General features: G+C 46.1%; 1 protein-coding gene across 1 annotated transcript; it reads right to left on the bottom strand.

Moving 5' to 3' along the window:
• Positions 1-319: 319 nt before the first annotated feature.
• Positions 320-3,075, bottom strand: LOC119398660 (prolyl 4-hydroxylase subunit alpha-1). The gene is made up of 2 exons (XM_037665493.1): positions 2,167-3,075; positions 320-814 (listed from the first exon to the last, which is right to left on the bottom strand). Exons 1-2 carry the CDS (start codon positions 3,073-3,075, stop codon positions 320-322), a joined length of 1,404 nt encoding a protein of 467 aa, XP_037521421.1.
• Between the last annotated feature and the right edge of the window lie 23,996 nt (positions 3,076-27,071).

Genomic DNA, 27,071 nt, shown 5'->3' with positions numbered 1-27,071 from the left:
TTTCCTTATGTTGAAACATTCTCGATTCAATTTCGCGATTGCCATTCAGACCTGCCCATGGAAGCATAAAAGTCACAAACAAATGTTCGGCCATCAGTGCTCCTTTAGGATATGAACAAACATGCGGATTACCGGCACGCAATCAAAGTACGACTTCTTAACGCCCCTGATATATACGCAAAAGAATGAGAAAGGCCAGTCTGATCAATTCGGAGAAGTGCGGCCTTTCATGCAGCTTGACATAAATTAAGAAAGGATGCGCGAATTTATTCAGTCGGACGCCAAAGGGCTTCGATGTCGCCTTGTACAGAAGCGGATGTCATCCAGGTGTGTTGTACTCCACGACGACATTGCTTCGCTCGTGAATCCACTTGGTGACGATCCATTTGGAGCCCCACAGCACGGGACAGCCGACGTGCCTCGTGAGCGGGTCCGCTTGCCTTTTCTGATGCCAGAAAGACATGTTCTCGGGGAACTCGCTTCCGTCGTACGGTTCCACGTCGTACCAGAAGAGGGCGTCACCGACGCGGGGTTTGACCGCGACGCCTAGCTCGACGAACGCCGTGGCTCCTCCCGAGGCCACGTTGGACAAGTACATGAGCACTGTAGCGAGTCGGTTGCCGTCCGCGGTGTCCACGTGGTCCGCCACCTTATCGAACCGATGGGCGTCCATGTGGGGCGTGTAGTGCCCGCCGAGGCCGTAGTTGGCCACCTGATACGCCTCCGCGGATTCCAGCGACAAGCCAGTCGCAACAGCTATGCGCTGAGACAGGCGCTGCAGCCTATTGCTGTCCGAGTCCCAGAGCCAAGATACCTGTCAAGGGCAAAAATAATAATAATAATAATAATAATAACGTGGGAATGTTCAGTTTCTAACAAAATTTCCTTATATACTTGACCACCTGTCCGTGGAAATTATAATGTCCGTCAAAGATGTCATATCGGACGCAATAACCGCAGGAGATGCACGGCTACAGCACAGCGCATTCGTAAACCTTACTGGTAGTTTTGAATGTGAATGTAATATATTTACCTGTTCGAAACAGAGCGCTCTGTTTGCTGTTCAGTTGAGACCCACGTACCAATTTCAGTTATCGATGCTCTGTCTTCACGCCCGGAGAATACACGTGTTTTTGACGTGGTGCTCTGACGTCACTGAATGTTGGCATTCATCGCTATATAAGGCGGCCACGCAAGTGTTTGGGGGATTTTTTAGTATTAGATAAATGCAATAAAGGTGCGATCTGGGACGTCGGTCACAACTACTTGAGAATACGCTTGCGATTATCAGGAAACGGGAGTGACACGTGCCGCATGTTGGAAAGAACTTTGTCGAAAGTTTCAGAATATAATAGAACGGACGTTAATGCATTGAACATCACTGTCAATAATGTCTCGAATGCGACTGCCACTTTGTGCACTACTTCCGTACATCACAACAGAGGTTGCGCTCAAATAGCTAATGTGTTGAGATAAAAAATAGAGCCAGATCTTCGCGGTACACGCAGCACAATCACAACGAAAGATGGAGGAGTGGCCTCTTAGTCTTTGTGTTAGAAACTGTTTCAGGACGCTCACTGCAAGTACTCAGCTAGTAAAGCAGTGGTTTAAAATGCATACATTTACACAACTACAGTCAAAAGAAGGTATAATTTGCAAGGTACGTGCAGTGCTTGCAGGATGAGCATGCTGTAAACTCTGAAAACAGCACTGACGAGGCAACGCACTGAAAGCATACTTGGCTACCTTAGGAGCTGTTTGAACAAGCGGAATATATTTCCTCAAGCGAACTGTGATAATACAGGAGGAAAAGAAGAAGTTCGTCTGCAATGCGGACGCTATCAGCGCGTGGCCTAAAAATATTGGAGCAATAGGAGGGGTTCATTTATTTCAAACATATAAATTCTTGCCACATCTATCAGCGCATAGTAATCAAATACAAGCGAGGAAAACACACTTAACGGTCCGACCCGACCGAGCAGCATCGTCTGCAGTTTCTAACGACGCAGCCGTCGGTCGATCAATGCACATAGGTGCCTCGATCCACTATTTCTTCCCGTGCTTGCGCGGAAGAGGTCGAGGAACCCTCAACTGGGGACAGCCAAAGAAGTTATAGCGCATTTCAGGTCACAAAAAAAGCGTTTGCAAGAATTCATGCTGTCCTACCTTGCCGATTCGTTTCCAGCTTGGCACCCCTGAAACGTTTTCTGGAGAATAGATGCCTGCACGTACGAATCCCCTGCGCGCTGCCGATCTGATGTAATTCACTTCCGATGTAGACAGGAAGTCGCTGATGACTACTACGCGCGGCTTCAACGATAGAACCTCTAGCTTGAGTGGTTGCAGAATCAAGCGCGGGTCTCCGAAGTTCGTGGACATTTTGCACAGAAGTGTGCTGTCTGACGGCCTCAGGAATCCCTCTCGGACACAGACGGTCTTGTATTCATCGATATCTATCTCCGGCGGTGAAGGGTAGACTTGGCCGGCCGTTGTATACTTTGCCCCTCGTTTCAGCGGCCGCCAGCGCTGGTCATTGGTTTGCAACCATCCGAGACCCATTCGAAGCCTCTGAAGAGGGGCACCCGCAATGGACGACGTCTTAGCCAGCGCGGCTTGGTTCCAGGCAGAGGTGGTTCCAAACTTTCCAGTCATTGGACAGCCCCTGGCCACGTAAGCGAAGTCTTCGGGTGAAGCAGGTGGCAACAATTTGGACTTCATGGCCGCCATTTTATCCACGGGAATATCGTAAAGGTGTTGCAGTTTGCATATTCCGATAGCGGCTCCGATGACGTCACTGTGTGTGGGCCACCATTGTCGGGACGAAGGCGAAAGGAAAGCGTTGGGAAGACTTTCGAGGTAGGGATACGCTGCGCTCAGGGCACCGTACGAGGTGAACTCGGTGAGTCTCCTGTGGAAGAGGAAAGTTGCTATGGCGCTGTGACCGGGTCTCAGTGGCTTGGTAATCCTGAATGCTTCGTAGTGGCTTCTGACAGCGGCCAGCTTACGCTCTTGCAACAAGACGTACAAGTGGCCGTCTTCGAGCGCGGTGTGTTCGGTGCCTATGGATTCCTGCATGTCTTCGGTCGCTGTGAAGAGATCCGAGGAGCATGACGCGACGTGTAGCGATAACACGACGAACACGAGGCTTCGAAACGCTGACCACATCGTTTGTTCGTTGGCCATCTGTTTATGGGTCTCACCCACTACACAGGAAAGTGGCCAAGCTTTGGGTGAAACAATATTTTGTACTAAGTAAAACGCACATGAATACATGGACAGTGTTTCGATGGAAAAAAAAAAATAACGTACCCTATATAGCGCGGAAGCATCCAGTTTTGCACAGGCGCCCGGTGTTAAGATTTTCAAAACTTCAGAATTCTAAAAATTCTTATGTTAAGCAGCGCCTTCTTCCCCCAAAGCGCCAACTCGAGCCGAAATCTTCACCCCACTGCGGCTCCTACGAGACCGCTAGGCGCCATGACGGGGATATTCCCTTCCTTGCTCTGGAAAGCGATGGACTGGTGGGTGCAAAGTTAATGAGAGTGTCCTTGAAAGAAAAAAAATTGCTCGCAGGGCTTTTGTGAGAGCGCCGCTGTTCCCACACATCTCGAGCGATCCGGTAGCCGCACGATACGGTCATACGATATCGCCGGGAACATCGAAGACTCCTAAAGAGGCCTTCGCGTCAGGACGCGCTGAACTTTGTGTCGACCAAGGAGGTTTGGTGTCGACGGCTCGGACTGCTATATGTGAAGCAAGCGATGCGGGATAAGTGCCGCGTTGGACAACAGCGAGGCCAGGCACTTGCATAACCGACCAGCAGGCATCGCGGTCTGCTGCAAGTCGCGCGAGTGTTAGCCACGAGTGCAATGACCTCCCATTCGGTAACGACTCGGGATAATCGCTCACTGGGTTCATTGGCAATGAGTTGGCGCGTGTAACCCATCATTTTTATTCGAAAGTTAGCGCTTCATTCAATTGAAAATGAACGAAAATTTTTTGGCCGCCACCTTGGGTTTTACTGCTCCCATCGGAGGAATGCCCATATCTAGATTAATCCATCTTTCAGTGAAAGTGAGGTGGGCGCTTCCGCAGTACTTTACGGTTTGAGTATGTTGTCAGTAACTAATAATAGCTGAAAAGGCATCCAGTTTTTATAAATGTTTTATGAATGGCTGTCAAGGCAAGAATTGAAGGCATTGGAGGAAAGAATTCCCTACGATTTGGATCAACGTCACTACCAAGTTATTTCTTGTATATGCCGACCGGAACAGAATAAATTATTTTCTTCTCCATGAATCATTGGCTCTTATGAAGTCAAGGTATACGTACTCGCTGACCTCTCTAAGCAGCGTACAACGAAGTTTTCGAGAAATTATACCTCATTAATTTTTGTATTTTTTTTCAGACATTTTTTTTCCGAATATTGGCCTATTTCCTAGCCAACGCGCCAAATAGAATGTTTAGCGGATTAGAAGTTAGCGTACTTTCGTATTCTACACAAGTAATTTTATTAAATATTGGTCAGCCGTCGCAGACAGCTTTAGACGCACAGGATGAATAATTGCCAGCACTGTCATTAAAACATGTTAAATAACAATGACATCAAAACAAACAAGAGGGACGCGGAAAGTTACTCAACCACGACACTGGAATTTCGCGTGACGAACATCAATTCCAACAAGCCCTCTACGGTTTGTAAGGTAAGAAAAAAACGAAGTTAATAAGATAGGATGGTAAACTCAAATGTTCAAAAATGTCTATTAGCTTTGAAGGTAAAACCACGTCGCGAACTCTGAAGAGGTTGAGCCAGAAGATGCATTAGGGACGTTCAACTAGAACATTCACCGACTACGTTCTCAACATAGAGTTTCCTAAAATTAACTAGAGGGGACTCTGGCGCTGCGATCGTTCAGCCACCATCGGAATGATGGGTAGTACACGTATTTGCCTAGTCTTCGTGCTTGCGAGCTTCGAATGTACTTGTGGCTTTGTTTATTGCTGTGTATTGACGTTTGTTTCGGATAAAAGAATAGACCGTTGTGAACTTCGTGACCAGATTTGATTTGGTGAGCCAAAAAAGTTAAAGTGGTGAAGTGGAACTGCTGATTTTGCTCAACTTTGTTTTGTGACAAAGCGGATGCAAGCCACGCGCAGCCAAACGGAGCCGAAAGAACGAAGTTTAGACAAATCTGTGTACTACACATCATTCTCCTGCTGGCTGAAGCGTCATGCATTGCAGCTCCCATGGGCACTAGCGCCAGAGTTCCCTCTAGTATGTATTGTAGGAAACTCTATGGTTCTCAAGTTTCGTTAATATGAAATGAGCACATGCGCGCGCACGAGGGGGGCAAAGGGAACGTGCCCCGTACCCCGCCACGGTGGTCTAGTGGTCATGGCGCTCGACCGCTGACCCGAAGGTCGCGGGATCGACTCCCGACCCTGGCGACTGCATTTTCGATGGAGGCGAAAATGTTGGAGGCCCGCGTACTTAGATTTACGTGCACGTTAAAGAACCCCAGGTGGTCGAAATTTCCGTAGCCCTCCACTACGGCGTCTCTCATAATCATATCGTGGTTTTGAGACGTTAAACCCAATATATTATTAGTATTATCTGCTGGTTTTCATTACGGTTGTGTCAAGCCAAGAAACGAGCCATCAAAATTCCCGCCTTCATTTATGCATGCAATACTGTCATAAGCGACACCTTTTATACATAAGCAACACAACTCTATGCATGAATAAAATTATGTCGATGGCGGCCTTCCCAGTAGTATAGATCTGTATGATTCAGGGCAACTTCGTTAATGTCTAAAAGCTGCCCACTTATAACTGAGTTTTATGCAGGTAGCAACGACTGCTCCTTTTCTTTTCCTTCATTATTACTACATTTTTTTGTCCAAGTTCAGGTTTGCGTATATATTTTGCCTTGTTTTGTTACAAGTCAAAGTATTGTTTTGAGCGCGTTATTATTATTATTATTATTATTATTATTATTATTATTATTATTATTATTATTATTATTATTATTATTATTATTATTATTATTATTATCTTTTTTTCGACCATTGACAGGATATAACGTCTTTACAATGCTTACTTTTTGGAGCTCGATGTTTTTCACAGCTCCCAGTCATGGTTCTGCTCCGAGCTTTGCACTGTACTTACATAGCCTCGTACACTGTTGTCTTTTTTTTTCCTGCGCATAGTTGTAATGTGCAATTTTATAACGTTTTTTATCCCTGATATTTTATTATGAATGTTGGCCTTTGTTTGTTTTCTTGTTTTTTCGTATGCCAGTACAAAGACCTTACGGTTGTTCCTGGGCACGTTAAATAAACGTTTGATTTGATTGATTGGTTATTATTATTATTGTTGATTGGATGCTTCTATGTATCGCCTAGCGTTTCACCAATTGCTTTTAATCAGATCATCTCTTCTATAGAAAATGTGGTAATTTCACATAAGAAGCACAAAGTTCTTGTATGCAATAGAGCGAATTTGGGCATGTTGGTGTAGCGCGAAACACACAGCGCGAAACAACGACGGGGACACAGAAAGGAAACACACACAGCGCTGACTTACAACAGTTTATTAGATGAATTTCCTTGGCATATATACAGAAAACAGCCATACCAAGGCGCATGTCAAAACAGATATGCTCCCTATCATCATGGAAAACCCGATCGAAGAAATGCTAACTCTTTATTTGATAACATGACTGACGGTGAACTGACACATTCATCACCCAACCTATGAATAATCTCAGCTTCGATGATCTCACGCACAAGCTTCTTACTATGTTTGCTTACGACATTAGCTTCATTAAAAATTGGCGAACACGTGCAGTCCTTACAGTGCAGAGCAAGAAGACCCCCCTGACCTTTCATTACATTGCTAGCATGCTCTCTGAATCTCTCATTTATACATCGACCAGTTTGGCCGATGTACTGCTTCCCACAACCTAGCGGAAATAGAATAAACTATACCAAGTGCGCATTCTTGAAAAGGAACACGGTGCTTCTTTGTGCAAGAATTTCTCACTTCACCGCTTCTGTTGGGCTGCGTTGGCCTACACAACGAGGCCAGCTTTAGCGGAGCCGAAAATACCGCTGACACCTGCGATTTGTCAGCGATTCGCTTAAGATTATGTGCCAGTTGTAAGTGTATGGAACGACCACTCTCTTATTTTTATTGCTTGGTTGTGGCTGCAGTGGTCGCACCAGTTTTTTTAGTAGTCCTTCAGCTACTGAAACCTGCACATGCATGGGAAAGCCCGCCTGAGATAAGCGTTGCGACTGAAGCTGCACTGCCTCCATCATTAGATGAGGACATGACTTAGACAAGGCATTTCTAAAACAAAAACAAGCAACACTTCTTTTCACCAATTTCATATGTGCAGACTGAAAAGGCAGCACCGGTTTAACAGCCCTAGGATCATACCTCCAGCACACGTGCTCAGCACTAAAATTTAACAGCAAGTCAAGAAAACGTAATTTACCATCAACTGGAACTTCGTGAGTTATCGTTAAAGGATCGAAACATTCCCGAGTCATGTTAAGGATGCCATCAACATCCGATTCAAGTGAGGCACAGTTAGACTGAAATAAAATCAGGTAATCATCAACAAACCTAAAAACTTTTTTAACAGAACTCTGTTCAATGTTTTTAGACAGGTCATTGTCAACATTGGCTAAGAAAAGATTATTTATTTATTTATTTATTTATTTATTTATTTATTTAAATACTCTCAATGCCATTGCGGCGTTACAGAGAGGAGTGGTTACAAGTTAGAGATGGCAGTCTTGAATGATGCATGATCAGGGTTGCTGGCGATGGAGGCAGGAAGGTGGTTCCATTCCGATGAAGTCTTCGGCACGTAGGAGTGGAAGTATATGTTGGTATGGCAGAATGGCACATGGACTTTGAAGTTATGGTCGATGCGAGATGAAACGTAAGACGGTGGCGAGAACAATGTGCATTTTATTTCAGGATTCATGAAAAAAATTTTGTGGAAGAGACATAGGCGGCCCTGCTTCCTCCTGTTAGAAAGGGTAGGAAGGTCTAGAGAAGTTTTAATTGATGAGATGCTAGCAGTACGGGAATAATTAGCGACAATGAAGCGAGCTGAGCGATTTTGGATGGCTTCCAGTGCATTAACAAGTAAACAAGAATGAGGATCCCAGATTGATGAGGCGTACTGGAGTTTAGATCTGACTAGTGTTTTGTAAAGAAGAAGTTTTAATGAAACAGGTGCTAATGAAAAGTTACGGCGCAAGAAGCCGAGAGTGCGGTTAGCATTGTTAATCACATAACTGATATGATTATTCCATGTTAAATTATTATCTATGTGAACACCTAGATATTTGTAAGTATTGACAGACGACAAATGAAAATTAGAAATTGAATAAACAGGGCTAGTGCAGTCAGTACTTCCTCGAGAGATCCTCATTATTTTACATTTGTTAATATTGAGTTTCATTGACCAGAGTGAGCACCAAGATGTAATGTTGTCAAGATCAGATTGAAGTAGTGATGAATCATGAGAGTTAGTTATTATGCGGTAGATGACACAATCGTCGGCAAATAGCCTGATTGTTGATGTAATGCTGGATGGAAGGTCATTAATATAAATTAGAAAGAGTAAGGGTCCAAGGACAGAACCTTGCGGCACACCAGATGTTACTGAACAATTGCGTGAGTCATGATCGTTAGCTGTTACATGTTGGGTTCTGTTAGATAAGAAGCATTCAATCCATCGTAATATGTTTGAGTCAATATTTAGCATGCTTAGTTTTAGTAGGAGTAAACGGTGAGGAACGGTGTCAAAAGCTTTTTGAAAATCAAGGAAAATGCAATCGATAATGGAGCCAGTGTCAGATGCTGAAAATAAGTCGTTGGTGAAGAGAAGTAGTTGGGTTTCACATGAGTAGTGTTTCCTAAAACCATGCTGACTGTTATGAAAGAAGTTATTTTCTTCGAGAAATATAATTAGGTTAGAATAGATTATGTGTTCGAGAAGCTTACATGGAATACTAGTCAAAGTGATGGGCCTGTAATTAGAAGGATTAGATGAGTCACCTGATTTAGGCACAGGAACCACCTTCCCCGCCTTCCAGTCACTGGGCAATGAGGCATTTTGCAATGACTGTGAAAAGAGCTGTGAAAAAATGACTGAACAGTAAATGGCAGTTTGTTTGAGAAATTGGGGAGCTATTCCATCTATGCCAGGTGCTGAGGCTTTCAATTTTAGTATGAGGTGAAAAAGCCCCAATTGATCAATGATGATTGGTTCCATTCGGGGATATCCAGGATCGGCTTCAATTGGTAAATGATTGGAGATGTCAACAGAAAATGAGTTTTTAAATACGTCGTGCAAAGCTTCGCAGCACCTGTCACTTGAAATCGCCAAACCAAGTTCGTCACAAAGATCAATGTTCTTATTTTTCGGACCATTTACAATACACCAAAACTTACGAGGGTTAGACTGTAAAAAAGAAGGAAGGGTATCGCTAAAGAAACTATGTTTAGCAACTGCATAAGCTTTTTTGTACTCTAATGTTGCGCTGTGATAAGCCGCCCATCTCTCCGTGGTATCAGATGATGAAGCGCTGCGGTAAAGTCGCCTTTTTTTTATTACGTAAGCGAAGAAGTGCTGATGTGAACCACGGAGAGCGAAACACCGTTCGAACAGTTCGCAAAGGAACATAACAATCTATAAGCGAATTAAACTTATTTTTGAACGATACCCAGTTCTCCTCTACAGTGTTATCAGCAGCACATGCAATGTATTTTTCAGTGAAAACTTCTAACTCGGTACATATAGATGCATAATCAGCTTTCGCATAATCTTTTATAACTTTAGTTGTGTGCATAGAACGCTGTGCTTGCATTGCTCAGGTGAAGTGTACAATGCGATGATCACTAAGCCCGGGTAGGTAATGAATCGATGAAATGACCGAAGGATTAGTTGTGAAAACCAAATCAAGTATATTGGAAGAAAATGCTGTGATGCGCGTGGGTTCATGGATTACTTGGGTTAAATTAAAATCACTGCATATATTTAGAAAGCGATTACCTTCCGCTGAAAGACAGCTAGCCGTTCCATCCTCACTGCTCCAAGTAACTTCTGGGAAATTAAAATCACCCATGACAAATATTTGAGAATTTGGGTATCTGACAGAAACTGCGTGCAAACAGTCATGGAAGTTTTCGCAAAAGTCTGAGGGGCAGTGAGGTGGACGCTAGCAAACACACAAAATCACTTCCTGATACGTAAAGCGAACGCACGCGCATACGATTTCTAGTGGCGAACATATAGAAACAATATGAGAGGAAAATTTATCTGATATCGCGATGAGAACACCGCCCCCTGTTCTTGTTATTCGATCTGATCTGTAAAAATTGTAGGCGTTTTTGCAATGTAAAACCTCAGTGTTGCGAATTTTACTTGACAACCAAGTTTCTGTTAACACTACTATGTCCGCAGAACAGTCATCAATTAGAGAAGATAACTCGTCACGTTTGCTTAGCACGCTTCTAATATTTGTAAACAAGACTGAAACTGGTTCAAGTGCTGCGGCACGTTGAGTAGGTTGGGATTGCTAGGAAGAGGAAAGAACACTGCTAGGAATAGTGGTACCTGAAGGCGAAAGTGAAGAAGCAAATTCACGGGTAAGTTCACAAACGCTGTCGGTCTGGCTGCAATAAACGAAGCATTTTTTGTTAATAAATAACTTGTTGTAACGCACTGCAAACTGTTGACCAGTCGACTTTCCGTACTCGTACAATTTTTTACGCGTGTTCCTAGTTTCTTTGCAAAAATCTTCACTTAAGCTGACACCGGTACCTTTTAATTTGGCCCTGTTTGCCATAATACTTTCCTTAATCTTAAAAGTAGAAAGCTTTACAATTACAGGACGGCACTTCTTATTTGCGTATGAACCAAGCCTGTACGCACGTGAAATGGCATCGGTCGGCAGTTGGAGACCTAGAGTGGACACAATCTCGCGAACCTTATCTTCGGACTGCGACCATGTTTCGGCTGCAGCATCAGGTATTCCAAAGAATAGAAGGTTTTCTCGCCGTGACCTATCCTCGAAATCATCTAGGCGTGAACGTAATTCAGCGTTCGCCCCACGAACAGCATCAGTTATAGTTTGCTGCAGGTTAGTTGGAGGCATTTTGTCCAAGGAATTTGCGTGAGCTTCTACAGCAACCAATCTTGAGTTAATATCTGACACAGTTTGCTCCAAAATCGCCTGACTGGACTTCACTTCATCAAGAACTTTTTTTAACTTTAGCCAGCTCATCAGGAAGACTAGAAGAATTATTGTGACCTGGATTGGATTCGACGTCACCACTCAAAAGCAATAGTTTCACAACATGAAAACATTCGCAAATACATCAGTAAAGTACACTTGGGCATGGTACAAGCAGCAGACACAGGTTGTTTGACTTTTTAGAGTGGCATGAATGAAATTTACCAACCTGGAGTAGAAGAAAAAACGGGTTCTTAGTCGACTGCATAGCTGCTGCTCGACCATGCCCACTGAAGTCGCGCGGGGGATGACGGCCGCTTATAAACTTGTGGCTGTGTGATGACGATGCTGATGAGAATTCGGAGATTATCGGAGTGACAACAGGCAGGCTTGCTGTGCTGTCAAACACGGGGCACTGCCATGCATGATTCCAAGCCGAAGAAGAAGACTGCAGAAGCGTTGGCGGTCCGCCCTGAACAACTTGCTCCCGTGACGTGAGGCACCACGAGGAGAACCTCGGCGTGTCGTTCCAGTTGGAAGCGCCCTTCGAAGGTAGGTGAAAGCCGTCCGTTTGAGCTTCTTGGCAGGGGGCGGAAGCCAGCATCGTCAGCAACTGGAGTAGAAGAAAAAACGGGTTCTTAGTCGACTGCATAGCTGCTGCTCGACCATGCCCATTTAGCACAGGTGCTATAGCCGACCCGATGCACACTCCTTGCTTTTGCAAGTGCGCTTGTCCATCCCAAATTATGTAGGTAGATTTTGAATATAAGGATAAAAGCTCTAAAAATCCACTAACATGAATCCCAGTGTCATTTTGAAAATTTACACACCCGTACTCGTCAATTGCCGCCTCAACGCTACGCAGTAAACCATCCTGGGGAAGTGAATAATATTAATCTTTCACATCAATAGAAAACGCACTGATGTTGCCCACAGCCTGGTTCTCTAAAAAACATACAACCACTTCGGAATTCTTAAGGGCAAAAGGGTCATTGCATGGCAACTTGTTTAACATTTCCTTTAAGAACAATGACACCACCTTTTGCCAACAATCGCTTTCAGAAATAATGACCCTTAATGGCCAATTATTTTGTGTGTTTTGGCGTTGAAGAACACGCTCAAGTGCTCACTTTTGCTACTACTGATAGCTTTAGCTAAATCAGTAAGGTTCACAGAACTGCACAACTTTTTCCCTTCCATTTTCAGCTTTTTCAGTGACACTTCAGGATGCTCATCAAAAACTGCCGAAATGGCCTGATTAGCCTCTTCTTTGAAAGTACTGTGAGTAAGCACACAAAATCCACCTTCTTTATCTGCTGCGAGTACGCACAGAGAATGTTCTACCAAAAACGAAGCAACACTCCTTACTTACTCCTCCGGGTAATGAAGATTCTTCGAAGTGAATGGCACCGTCAGGCTCGCTTTCACAGGGTCTACCTTGGGCGCACTTTCAACAGTCAACAAGTACGTCAACCGGCACGAGGCAGCTGGGAGAGTGCCTGCGTCTTGCAGACCAGACTACTGAATTCATTTGGAGGCATCAGCTGATACAGCTGAGAAATTCGCAGCAAGAGAAACAGCACCAGGGAGTATTTCCTCGTAAAGTGCACACAATGCCTGACGTGGAATTACCCTCCAACGTCGAGCAAGTCCTCTCGCTGGGTCCCAAGTTTGCAGTGCAACCAAAGAAATCCTCACCGGAACTACTGGCCATGGTACGTGATATTGCTCAGCAGGCTCCGGACAGTGAAAAAGAACGTTGTGTAGCTGAGGGTGTAGATGTGCTGAATCGTTGCAATAGCTTAAAATCTGGTCTGAGTGTAGGAGTGTTGCTTCGTTTTTGGTAGAAAATTCTCTGTGCGTACTCGCAGCAGATAAAGAAGGTGGATTTTGTGTGCCTACTCACAGTACTTTCAAAGAAAAGGCTAATCAGGCCATGTCGGCAGTTTTTGATGAGCATCCTGAAGTGTCACTGAAAAAGCTGAAAATGGAAGGGAAAAAGTTGTGCAGTTCTATAAACCCTACTGATTTAGCTAAAGCTATCAGTAGTAGCAAAAGTGAGCACTTGAACGTGTTCTTCAACGCCAAAACACACAAAATTAATTGGCCATTAAGGGTCATTACTTCTGAAAGCGATTCTTGGCAAAAGGTGGTGTCATTGTTCTTAAAGGAAATGTTAAACAAGTTACCATGAAATGATCCTTTTGCCCTTAAGAATTCCGAAGAGGTTGTATGTTTTTTAGAGAACCAGGCTGTGGGCAACATCAGTGCGTTTTCTATTGATGTGAAAGACTTATATTATTCACTTCCCCAGGATGGTTTACTGCGTAGCGTTGAGGCGGCAATTGACGAGTATGGGTGTGTAAATTTTTGAAAATGACACTGGGATTCATGTTAGTGGATTTTTAGAGCTTTTATCTTTATATTTAAATTCTACCTACATAATTTGGGATGGACAAGCGCACTTGCAAAAGCAAGGGTGTGTATCGGGTCGGCTATAGCACCTGTGCTAAGTAATCTTTTCTTAGCCAATGTTGACAATTTGACAATGTTGACAATCCTGTTTACGGATTTTTTCATCGCAAGCTTCCATCTTCCACTTACTGCCGTTTTTTTACTGAATGGCTGGTAACTCAAACTATCCTTAAAGATTAGAATGTGTTTCACACAACAGAACCTTCCCGCTCCCCCCCCCCCCTTTTTTTTGCGATGCTTTGTACGTTATTGAACTGCCAGACTGCCCGGTTGCAAAGCCTCTCTAAATAGAAGTCTACAAGCATTTTATTGTCATTGACGGATTAACAGAGGGAGAGATGGCATCCAAGTTTTAGAAAGATGGCCTACAAGAGCAGCCACTCCCACGGGTATTCTATCCACTCTCCACAGACTCCCATCTCACCCTTTCCCCTCAAACTTTTCGCACATTCCACAGCAAAATATTTTGCCCGAACAAAAAAAGGAAAGAGGACGAGAAGAAAAAGCTACGAACGTCAACTGCTTGTCACCCTCACTTCCTCCCACCCTGTGTCCGGGAACTACCTAAAATTTCGTAGCCCTGCTAAAAACTTATGAAAAGTGAGAGGGGTTATTATGACCACAAGAATCTGTGTATTCAATCATAAGAAATTCGGGGAGCTGCGGGAGGCAGGGGGCAGCCGTTATCTCTACCATGAGCATAAAAAAAAGAAAGGACAAGCCATAAAGGTTTTTTTCGTCTATTTGGTGCAATCTTGAACACATAATTGGGTTGCGCGAAAAAACATGGACCAAGACGAGTACACAGGACGCGCGCAAACTTCAAATGTGAAAGGGAAGGCAAAGCAGCACAGTATGAATAGACATCAGCCTGACACGTGCTCCTAAATCACAACAAAAATGAACAAAAAAGCAACAAGAAAGGATACCGTACGTATAAAAGAACTGCAGTGAAAACGCCATACAAACAGTTGATAGTGAAAACAAATCAAACAATGATCAGCAAAGGCATGCGCACAAACTGCAAACTGGAATAAACGCACAGTTGAAGTTTGCGCCCGTCCTGTGTACTCCTCTTCCGTATTTTTTCGCGCAACCCCCTTATGTGTTCAAGGGACAAGCAAGCCTGCTTGTTTCGTCTTTTTTTACCTTCACGCGTAGTTCTAGATGTCACGTGATGTACTCGTGTAATTGAGTGTCAGCCCCTGGTACGTGTGCGTTTCCGAGATGCTATCGTTTAGATTGGGTTATAAGGATAACTCGAGAAATAAAGCAACAAGTGAATTCCGGAAGCGCTGTTTCTGCATAACCAACGCTTTCACCTCTCTGTCGACGGCTTCAGCATTGCAAGCTTAGAGAGACTAAACTTCAGTCAAACAAAGCATTGGGGGAAATCAAATACAAATACATGGACGTCGTGAACACTAACGTGCGTTATAATGAATACGATATGCATCCCGGCAGTGTTGGATTAGAATTTCTGCTCAAATATTTTCGGCATCGATGAAATTTTAATAAAAGCAAAAAAATCCAACAGCATTCCCGAAGTCTTAACGCTACAGCTATTCCGAAGAACGGATGCCAAAATTATAAGTGCGATGTCTCACTTAATTGTCACTGGGATCAGCGGCTAGGATAGTGTGAATCGGAGCTTTAATTTGAAAAGAAAAAACGAACTCGAAGCGACAGCAATCCCGGTTAGAGTGCAGACATTAAGGCGCGATCAGGGAAACCTTGCTCACAGTCAAGAAAATATAGAAGAACGTCATTTATTCTACGTTTTTTTATAGGGACTACGTACTTTAGAACAAAACATACGTGTTGTAAACATGGGTTAGTCATTTGACGAAATGCTGGCCTCAAGTATTCATTTACATTCCTCACAAAGATAAGCCACATGAATGTGTCATTCATGGAATCATTTCAATGTAAATAATTTCTGTTCGTGGTGTTGCCATAATTTTATTTTTGCATCAAATACGGGATTTTCGGAAGTAAATTTGCAAAGTATACCTTCTGAGGTGTAAAAAGTTTCTTGTAAGCCTAGCAGTAGCGAAAAAAAAGGAAAAAAAAAAACAAATGGGCGTGCTGTACCTTTTTATCTTCGCTGTGAGTCCTCATGGAGATAAGAACACACTGAATGACTGGTGAGTCATATTATCCTGGGAACTTAAAATGCGTTGCACACACCAAGTTTTACTTTACCTCTTTTGTTGCGACGCTTTCTATATTATTGAGCTGGCAAACAGTCCGGTTGAAACCTATTTGTAAAGAAATTCTACAAGCATTTTATCGCCATTGACGGGTTAAGGAGAAATATACGCCTAGTGCACGCCGACGGAAGCACCATAGGCGGCGAACTGAATCATTGCTCTCGGGAGAGCAAGCAGACGGCCGCCGTGGTTTCCTACGTAGTTGTACATGTACGTGTTTCCGCGTTGTTCACGTTTCCGTAGTGAAATAAGCAACGTTCTTCGTATGTGTGGTGGCCGAAACTTCAAGGGATGTCCAATAACAATTGCTGTGGAGTGGAGTGCTCAAACACCTACAAAAACGCGCCCGGAACACGGTTTTACTCACTTACCGCAAGGCCTCCTGAGCAAGAGCGACGGAAGCAATGGATCGCCGCTGTTCGTTGGCAAAGACGAGCCGCTTCGTCATTGTGCGGGTTAACACGTCGCTTCTCGTTCTAATGCTTTCGTTCTGCCATATCGGTGCTCGCTGGATGCGCTCGATCATGTTGACACTGGTAGACGACCAAAGTTATGAGCCTGCATGAGCATGCGTTGGTTCGGTTCGACCGCTGTGCAGGGCACTTCGCTCAAACGTTCTATATTTCAGAAGTGTTGTAATTCGGGCGAGTGGATGACCAACTCGGGCGAGTTGGTCATCCATGAACTTAGCTTGTACTAGCGCGGTACATGTACCGCGCTATTACAAACTAAGTTCTATATTTATTATTTACAGAAACAGAAATGCAGCAATGGTTGACTTCAGAAACAACAAGAAGTGATTGAGACGTCACCTTTGTAAACAAAACAAAGCGGGTGTTCACCACGAGCTGTACCTCGCAGCTGGGTCTTGTTACGCTGGTCTGCGCGACGCACCTTTGATATTCACCGGCATGACGATTCACTCCACGCGGACGTTCGTTCTCCTCCGCAGTCGGTCATCACATGTCTTCTCGGCGACCCTCTTCAAAACTTGTCACTGTCATCTCTTGATACTTAACTCACAGCACTAGATCATCAAACAACACGTCTTCTGCGGTCGAGCGAACGATTCTATCACTAGAACAACATAACTTCTTCGCCGACTAACTCCTCACTTACTATCTCTGACCCCGCACGCTTGCTGCGCTTGCATTGCCTGTATCGGCTCGCGCCTGGGTTCGGGAAGGTGCGTATGATTCGTCTGTGCATAGCACAGCGAAAGCTAGGGAAAGGGCGAGATCCTCTCACCGATTCGTCTGCGGAATCAGACGGCGCCGCTGGCTCGGCTTTGCTTTCTCGATTATCCCGATCTTTCGCGTTCGTTGGCTGTGTCGGTGGCGTCTTCTGCGGAGAGGGTAAGAGGCCCGCGGGCGCGCTCCCGGTGCCTTTTTATACTTGTTTTTTCGATGCGCGCGCTCTGTCGCGCACGAACCGAGGGCGCCAGGCTTTCATGCCGTCATTCGAAATCGGCGACGTGCGCTTAGTTGAGCGCTCGTTCGTGACAAACATCGTGCACAAGTCCACTTTCGCAGAGGCCCGCGCCTTTCCTGCAGCTGCCAGTGCAGAATTAGTTGTCTGGCGCACGCACGAAGGGGAAATAGCAGCCGCGAACTTCATTCATCCCCTCATAGCAAAGCTGTGCAAAGCGCTGTCGTCTGCTCGGCTTCCCGCACGTACTGTCGGCGGCGCCCGCTAGGTGGCTATCAGTGGCGCCTCTATAGGCGGTGCACAAGGCGTATAGACGGCATCCAAGTTCTAAGAAAGGTGGCCGGAGGAGTAGAAACTTCGGAGAGTTCCGTTTGGTTCACGGCGGCGTATAACGCAGGACACGAACGCAGAAAAAAAAAAGAAAAAAAAAAGGCAGAGCCGAATATGCACTGAGTACTGACAATTAGAATTGAGCGCTCTTTGTCTAGTCTGTCCCTTTTTTTTGCTACTTTAGTGCGCTGTTACACGCCGTTCTAAAATGATCGGGGCAAATTCCCCCGACTCGTGCGGCTGCGTCATTTTCCCCCAAAATGCTTCGTTTTTTTATCTCCCTTTTGAACACTCCTGTCAACAGCACACTGCTTTAATATAATTGCTGGGGTGTAACGTCCCATGCTTTCAATTATCCTCTCCCCTGCCCCTCTTTCCACAGCATGGGCTCCTTGAATTTATCCAGATCACCGTAGCGAATATGGCTTATGGCAGGCCCGTAGCCAGGAATTTTTTTCGAGGAGAGGGGCCCACTTCCTGAAAACCTTGACTTTTTGAGAAAAACACCTATTTTTATTATTCATTTTTGGTAAAAACACGTACTTCACCATTACCTCGGGGGGGGGGGGGGGGTACACCTTATTTCTAGCGCGTAAAAAGGTGCGGCGGCCTAGTGTTCCCTTTTCGGGCACTCATTCCTCGTCAAGGTGGGCTCTCCTTTCCGCTTTTAAATGGACCGACAACTGATTTTTCTCGACCCATTTCTTTATGGAGCGACAGAAACATCCACCTTTGCAGTGCTTGTAGCTGCAGTAGTTAATCCCAAAAGAACGTGGTTATTTTACAAGCAGTATTTTTCGATCTGAAAGGCTCTAAACACGGACGTAGCTTTCCACTAGCAACGCTGAGAATTGATAGCGATGCCGCCAGCCGTTCTCGCGATTTGTGAAAGCTATTGCTGTTCTGCATTCGCAGGAGTTCCTGTAACTATGCTTAATCACCTTTATTTATAGCTTTCAACTATTTTTGAAAATAATAAGCTGTTACAATGAGATGATGAAGCATTATACACCTTCCCTGTATTTGCACCGCGTTGTGCGCATGCGTCCAAGTTTGCCTGCCCCTGTGTCATGGGTGGCTTGTCCCGGTGACGTTACTCTCTCGATGCACGAGCCAAGCCAAGTCATCGAAAACGCCACTACGCATATGCGCGGCCGCGCCGAGTAGCAGCGCGCGTCATTTCTGAGACGAAGTATAGGTAGCCAAACTAGGTCGCTCCAAAATCTTAGCGACCTGTAAACTGCGTGCACGGTTGCATGAGCACGCTGAAGAGTAGCTCAAGACGCGCTGACGAGCATGTGATCATTACGTCACGCGTAGGCAGCGCCACATTATGCGTACTACTAACGCAGGCCTATATGTACATTTTTATGGAGTAATACCTTTTAATATAAACGAACAGTATTTCAATACTAACAAAAATATCGTCGACCGCACACAGCAATCAATGGTCACGTGGCCGGGTTCATTGGATCGTTTATGTTTTTCCCACAGAGGGGCCGCAGGTCACTTTTCGCGACTTTCAATTAAGAAATAAAAAGATAAATCCGTCTCTCACGAAAAAAAAAAAAACAGGGTTGGTTTGAGTCAATGCGAAGGGACATGTTTCCATCAGTGGAGTCTGCTCGTTTCATGTTCTGGACAGTTCTCGGCTCCTTTAAGGCGAGAGCCTTAAATAGGTCGTTTCACAGAAATTCTTGTGTCGGCAGCGGCGTCTTTGGTTGTGAGCGAAAATTTGAGGTAGATGCAAATAAAGATATGACGACTTGTCCACCGAGAAGCCAAGGCAACCTATAGAATGGCAAGGCGATAGTGTGTGTGCGTGCGAGTTCATACCGCTTTCAACTTTCAACTCTTAAAGGGCCCCTAAACCACCCAGCGGTCGAAATTTAGTTGAGGTGAGAAAGTTGTGCTCGAGTTTACAACGAACACGTAGCCGTGAGAATTTTTCGAAACGGTGCCGTAATAGCGGAGTTACACGCGTTTGATGATCGAAACGCGACGATCGCTTCTTTCTCTCTTTCCTACGTTACCCTCTTCCAAAACCGCTTTGCCCTCCTCGCTGAATGCCCCTCCTCATCTCGCGTGGCATACGTCACCGCTGACGCGCTGTTCGAGACAGCGTCTACTTCCGGTTGCTGCGACACCGGCGACTCCGACGCTCCAGCTCGCCGTCAACCCTGTGTGGTATCTGGGTGCACTGTTCGTTGACTAACCGCTGTTGCTTCCGTGCCGGCCCGTGCCCCTACGAATCGTGCCGGTATGGACCCTGTGTTGCGCGCACGCCTTCAAAGGATCGCCAACGTGATGGGACCCGTACGGGGACACGCCGTGCCAGACCACCTCGGCTCGAGATGAGTTCGCGGAGCTCATCAAACCACAAGGCGTGGATGTGTAATTACGCTAGCGACTTGGCGGTTGAGTTTGTCTGTCCGGCATTAAAGAAAGCGTCGCGTAAAACCAAATAAAATGTCCCCAAGCTGGCGCCAGGTCAAGTGGCGCCAGCTATGGAGGATTAGAAAAAACTAAAAAACGCGTTATCTATGTCCTCCGAGCATTCGGAAGCGCCCTTCTCGACTCGCTAAGCCTACAGCATCAATTATTTGAGTATGGCTCTCCAAAACGGGGCTGAATCGGTATGAATACTTTGCTGTCGAAGCTTAAGAACATGAATCTAAAGCAAATGGAAGCATCAGTTCGGAGCTTACACGCTACAGAGCACACGGCTGCCACTTGATAGACTCGAGGTGGACGACAACGGCTTTTGGCACTACGGCCATGTTTCTCGGAGGCTTGCCGGCGTAGCTTGCCGTGCAAGTTGGACTGCTGTCGCGTGCGGCGACGGCCGACGTTCTGCGGCACCGCGCCGTTGCGGCAGGCTTGCCGCTAGCGTGAGCGGGCCCTTAAGCGGGGGACAGACGGTCCGATTTTCCATGCGATCCGACGGCCGACGCGGCGGTGGGGGAGAGGGAATGGTGGCTGTACGATGCTATGAAAGGTCACCATTCCGGTTTCCCCTCCGCCGTTTCGGACGTCGAATCGCATGAAAAATCGCACCGTCTGTCTCGCCCTTTACGGGCCGCCGATTTCGATTCGCAAGCGGCAACACGACCAAGAACAGCAAGGTGGGCACGAACAGCTGTTTGCAGAGTAACCGGAAGTCGTCGGTTGTCGTTAGGCCAATCGCAAGCATCGAAACTGATAACGTCATAGTTTCACTGATGATGTCACGCATGTCAGTGGCGGTAATGGCGGGGACCGGAAAGGAGAAGCTATTGTTTTTTCGAAATTGTGGCGCGCCCGCGACCTGTAGCGCTGCGGCGTGTGGCATCGTTGATCGCGACGGCATTCTGCACGCGATGCGCTTGTTTACTTGAAATGTTTGTGAAAATGTCGGAGGGGGTTTAGGGGCCCTTTGAAGGAGTCCTGACACAAAAATTTTTGCCCCGCATTTTTTTGCGGCAATGTGTTGCTGGAGGCCTGTTAGTCATAACACGGCACATCGTTTGCTGCAGCGCGCGACAGATAATTAATTACAAGCTCCTCATTACCGACACAGCCTCAGTTTTGGTATGACAGAGCTCCAAAAACGACAAGCCGCCGGGTGCAACTATCACCCCCTAGCGAGTGAAACGCTCGGTCACGTGAGCACACAGAACGGTGACGCATTTCCCGCGGTCTGTCGTCGTCGGGTTCATCGTCGTCTGTTGGCGACGATTTTCTTGCGGCGGGGATGGAAGGAATTTTTGACGTGGCGAATCACTTCAGGTTTGACCCGCTGGCGAGGAGCGATTCGTCGGGAAGCGCGTCAAAACAGAAATGGAGGCTACGACGTCATCATAACTTGTACCGGCTGCAACGGTTACGTAGGGGAAGTAGGGGGGTCACCTCGGGTCACCTCCGAGGGTGTCAATGCACCAGGTGCGGCCTGTAATGCTGGATCGCGCTCGTGAATTTCAAAATTCATATAAAATACCTCCCAAGCTTTATTCGCTTTTGATATTTCGCAAATGGTACACGCACGTATACACGGGAATTGATCCAGCAGGCTATGTCGGCCGCGAAATTTTGTCTCAGTACCCCTTTAAAGGGTCACTGACACCGAAAGTTTGCATCTTGTTTTTGCTGTTGCGATAAGTAGTTAACGACCCACTTATCACGGCTGGAAAGCTCGTTTGCTCGAGTGCGCAACCGTTAATTATTTGGAGACGGTTTTATAGCGCGCAGTCGCAGTTTCGGTTTCAGAGAGCGCCGAGGGAGGCAGAACCCAGAGCTGTGTAAGCATAGCTGGCTACGTGAGCACACAGAACGGCGTGCACATTAGCACCGCGTCGACAACTCTTTTCAACGAAGGCTTCCTGGTGCTGCTACAATGCCCTCTGATGCGTTATAAATATGCGTGACCCCCCCCTCAAGACGCACTGCCGAGGCGAGGACATCAGCCTTTGCACTCCCGTGCAAGTCTCCCCTTCTTTCCGCTGAAAAGGTCTGCTAGGAGTCAGTGGAAGAGAGCGCCCGCAACAATCGTGGCAGCCAACACAAACTAGTGACGCAGGTGGCCGTTGGTTGTTTACTAGGGCACCGAGGGCGCGTTTCCTTTAAAATCACGTTTAAAGGGCGACGCGCACTTTAAACATGATTTTAAATATGTTCTAGGCATTATCATCCGTTGATATTTTGTAGATGATGCGTGTGTGTCCACATAAATCCATCACACGGGTTATCCCGCCTTCGAAATTTTGTGTCAGTGCTCCTTTAAAGCCGATGCTTAAAGGTCCCCTTTTTTTCAGGTAAATAAGTTCACCTTCACGCCGGCAAAGGCGCCCGGTGCTTACTTATTGGTTGCAGAAGGAAGCGTCTTTCCTAGCCTCAAGCCACTATAACGGACATACCGTTGATGAAAATAAAAATTCTGGTGGCTTTTTGTTTCACTGAAAGTGTAAAAAACCAGTGAGAGAGGGTCGGCCACGAAAGAAGCGCGGAAAATGGTGGAGAAGAAACTTCCGCTCAAGCACGAAATGCAAGATCCAATCTCGTGATATTGTATTACCGTTTACTTTCATTGACTGTAATCGATTAAACGTGATCACCTAATGTTTTAAAGAACTGGATAACGTCGACGCACACGCCGGTAGCGCCGTTTTGGCTTTAAGACAAACAAAACGCTGAAGGTCGCCACTGAGGCGAGCACAAAATACAGGCGTATTTGTCCGTACAGCTCCTCCAGCGGAGATCGGTGAAATCGAAACTGGGGTACTTGGGCCTCCTACGGTGTCCGACACGCGCCGGTAGACGATCACGGGGGCCTGGATTCCAAACTTCTTCGGGAAAACTTGCGAGCTTGCCACATGAGGCATCTCTCAGTTCGCTCATCTCGCCACGCTGTGACCCCAAAAACATGGCGATCCTCTCGTCACTGCCGTGCCGTAAAATGTTTATTCCTCTCTGCACATGATACCTAGCGGATACTCAGTTTCATGATTCTCGTTAGATTACAGATTTGCATTATTACTGCTATTTAATACCTAGCGGATACTCAGTTTCATGATTCTCGTTAGATTACAGATTTGCATTATTACTGCTATTTATTTTCTATTACTTGAGCGGACAATTGAAGCGTCGTGGTACCAGACTTCACTTCGTAGTAGAAGCATCTCTTTGTAGTGAGACCAGGACGCTACCATAAAAGGATATCTTAAGATCACGTAAAGCTGGTCTCGTAACGAGTCAACGTCAGCCACGCAACGATACAAGTCTGTAAATACCGAAGTGCATGTCTTAGCGTCTTGCATTTTTTTTACCACCGAGCGGCCTTTACAAATAATGGAACATGTTCTGCAGTACCACAACGGTAGCAAAGTTGTCAACACTTCGAGGGGTTGATGTCGCGCTGTATTCATAGCTCTATAAACGATTTTATTTTCGATTCATGGGCGCCGCCATCTTGGACTGATAAGCGATTGTTCTGCCTGTTTTCTATGTCGTAATATGAAATGATCATGGTCATGAAACGTTGAATGTACCGGCCCAATTGTTTTCGCGCATGCGAGTTCACCGTAGCACTGTTTGTTTATTCGATACGGATACAAAACTGCAACGTTATCAGTCAAAGATGGCGGCGCTTGAGCGTGTCTGGAAAATGGTGCCATTTAGTAATCCTGTTGTTTCGCACGGTGTACAGTGTTGAAAACATCAAATTACTGCTCTCTGGTATTCTTCCAATTTACTAACTGTCGTGATTGCTATCATGTTGCGTGCGGTTGAAGGGGCTAGAGAGGCTGTCGTACACGGAGCTCTTATCCAGCCTTCCTCAACGGGTCTTGTACATGCCTTATACTTCTTGTGGGAAATAAGGTTGTTTGGAAAAAGGCTGCAAAAACGAAGGGCGATAATTTGCTGAAAAGAGAGGAAGACGCTGGGACGCAGGTGGGGAGAGGGCGAAAGCTGGTAACTAAAGAAAAAGAGGGACAGGGAGTTAAGAGTACAAAGGTCATTGTGGGACGTGTTCGCACATTCGGGTCGGGCGTATAAAAAGGCGACGAGGTGCCCGACTGACACAAGACTTGCTAACTCCGTCTTCTCCGTCTTCTCCTCCGGCTCGGCCTTTTCCAGAAGCCAACGATTATGCCATTGACTGCGGCATTTTTACTGCAGTGCTTCATCACGCGGGGTTGCCGTGGCTGCTCAGAGCTGCTCGACATCGCCTGCGAAACCGTCGAACACTGGGCCGCCGTCTTTCTTCAGTATGACCATCAGGATGTCGGCTGGATGTGCGGCAGCGACTTGCACGCAGCTCTCCGAACCTGCGGATTCTCTGTTCGAGGAAGATTGTTGAGACGCCTGCGTGCTACATACACCCACTTCGCCTGCGTGTCCTACGACGAGTTCCTCCAGGCGTGCGCGCTCATCGGAAGCTTTGAGAAGTGAGGATTTCTCACCGCTCCGGTGTAGCGCTTCCGAAAAGGCCCTTTTCAGGGCCACCCAATTTCTGCATTGGCTGAGCTATCCCTCCGTGATCACTGTCCGTGTTACCCTCACAACTTTCTGCTTAAAATATACGTAGCTTATTACAATGGGTCCACCGGTCTCTCCGCACAAGATTGAAGGTTTGCTATAGTTAACAAATTTTCGAACAAGCCGCGGTCACTCAGTTCAGTTTCATGCGCTATAGCACTGTAAAAAGTATATGTAACATTACAAATATTTACACACAAATTTTATATGGCCGTACAGAGAATATCCGTTATTTTTCTTTACAGAAATGCTATCGTGAAAAAAAAAAAAAACATGTATTTAAAGTAAACGCGCTGTACAGATGACGGTAGCGTTTATTTTTATGCGATAACGTCTCTAAAAAAGGCGCGTTGAGAAGCATTAAATTGTTTATATGTAAAAGAATGGGTAACGAGAGTAATTAATTTTCGCATGAAGTGAAACGCGCTTTTGTACATGCTGCGGTCTTTGCTTTGGCGCGCTGCAATCGTCTATCAATGGGCTGTATTCGTGATCCGCTGTCAGCGAAGCTCCTGCTATTTTTTACACTTATGCCATCAGGTGAGTGACACTGCTGCATGACTACTTTTTTATTTATTGAAGTGATGAATGGAAGACGATGGTGCCTTTATGGTGGCACCGCCTACTCCTTTTCCTTAGCAGAAGAAATATGCAATAAAAACAATAAGAAGAAGGCACAAAATGTGATACCGTCGATCACAGTATGCAAAATTATACTACAGTCGAACACACATGAGTCTCAAGTAGTCGAGAACAAGTTCAAATAGGTAAAATAAGTTCATATGTACACGCCCAAATTCAGATACTCTGTATGGCATGCCATACACAGGAAATATCTCTATAGGACAAATAATTACTCATCACATGAAATGCACGATTACATCGTTATACAATTCGTGCGGGTGTTGTGTGTTCAATCGCTGTTATTTGTAAACTAATTTCCACACGTCGCAGCCGGAGCGACCTTCCGGCAAGGCAGCTAGGTGTTCACGCACCCAGCTGTCAGGCGCCTGGCAGCTTGTGGAGTCACACAGGTTTTTTTTAAACACAAAAGTGTCTTATGCAGGGGTCCATCACGGCTCCACTGACGTATTTCCGTCACGGATATGACGTTGTATAATATAGAGATTAACAGTGGGCAAAAAAAAAAGTTTCGTCACTGGGAATCGAACTTACGCCCCTTGCTGCGCAGCGCGAAACGATACGGCCACGGACGGCACATTCTTCGCAATGCTAACGGCGAGCTATTTATATACACCATTTGCCGGTGGCGGTACTCAGATATCGGCGTTGCAGCTTGGTTTCGTTATCACTAGCGAGATGGCGCGAAGGGCTCGAAGAGTGCGCTTTAAAAGCCGCCGCCGTTACGACGAGCGCCCACCTCTACAGGGCGTGGTCGCTCGTGCGTGCGCTTATCTCGTGATCGCGGTGGTTCGTACGTCTTGCGTTGAGAGCAGGAAGGTCACTTGGCTCACTGCAGCGGCCGCTTTTGCAAAAGGAGCGCGGTGCTCATGCAGAAATAGGTTGCAAATGTGACAGTTCGCTATCATCGTGCCTGTGTTCGTTCCGTGCGTCCTTCCTGCTTAAGCAGCGCGTTGCTTGTTTCGAGCTGCTTGCCGTTCTTCGCCTGACATTACAATTTGTTGCTCTAGCATTCATTCCTTCGCCCTTTGTGCGAAAGAATGCACAGCAAACGCTCAACTACGTCTGTGAAGACAGGCTTCACCGATACCTATGACAGAGGAATCAGCCATGTTTTTTTTTGTGCCCGCACCCTTCCCTCTTATTTAACCCCCTGTATCTTGCGCCTTTCCCTTTTCACACATTCCCGCAGCATACCTTTTCCCGAACGAAGGAACAGCGCCTCCTCTATTTCTCAGTGCCTGGGCGAACGCTCTCTTCGGGCCGTCGAGCGCGCGCTCCACGTCCGCTCGCTGCTGCCGCGTGGTGGCGATGTGCAAGTAGACTACGGAAAGCTGGCGCTGAACGGCCGCGCGTATCCCGAAGCTCACGAATTCGTGCATGCATCCGAGTTTAATTGCATTTGTGCTTCTTGCAGGCTTCCACAGGTACAGGGCATGGAAAGAAATGCGAACATAGCGGCGCGCTGTTTTCATCACGCTCTTACCGTGGTGGCAATAAAAAGATGCTAGATGGTCTTTTATTGATCCATGGATGACGTCGTGTTCTCATCAATTATCGAGGCTATAACCACTTGAATATAGATGCGAAACAGCAAAGAATGCAGATGCCGCATGTTCGCGTGTCTTTCCATCCCCGCTGTACGTATTCCGCAGGCAGCCTGTCAGGCCGTGCTGCCGGTTCGATACTTGCAATCGAGTTTGATAGT

Source organism: Rhipicephalus sanguineus, chromosome 7, assembly GCF_013339695.2.
Source record: "Rhipicephalus sanguineus isolate Rsan-2018 chromosome 7, BIME_Rsan_1.4, whole genome shotgun sequence".
Taxonomy (NCBI): Eukaryota; Metazoa; Arthropoda; class Arachnida; order Ixodida; family Ixodidae; genus Rhipicephalus; species Rhipicephalus sanguineus.
The sequence above is the reverse complement of the archived record's forward strand: the minus strand, read 5'-3'. Positions and strand labels throughout refer to the sequence as shown.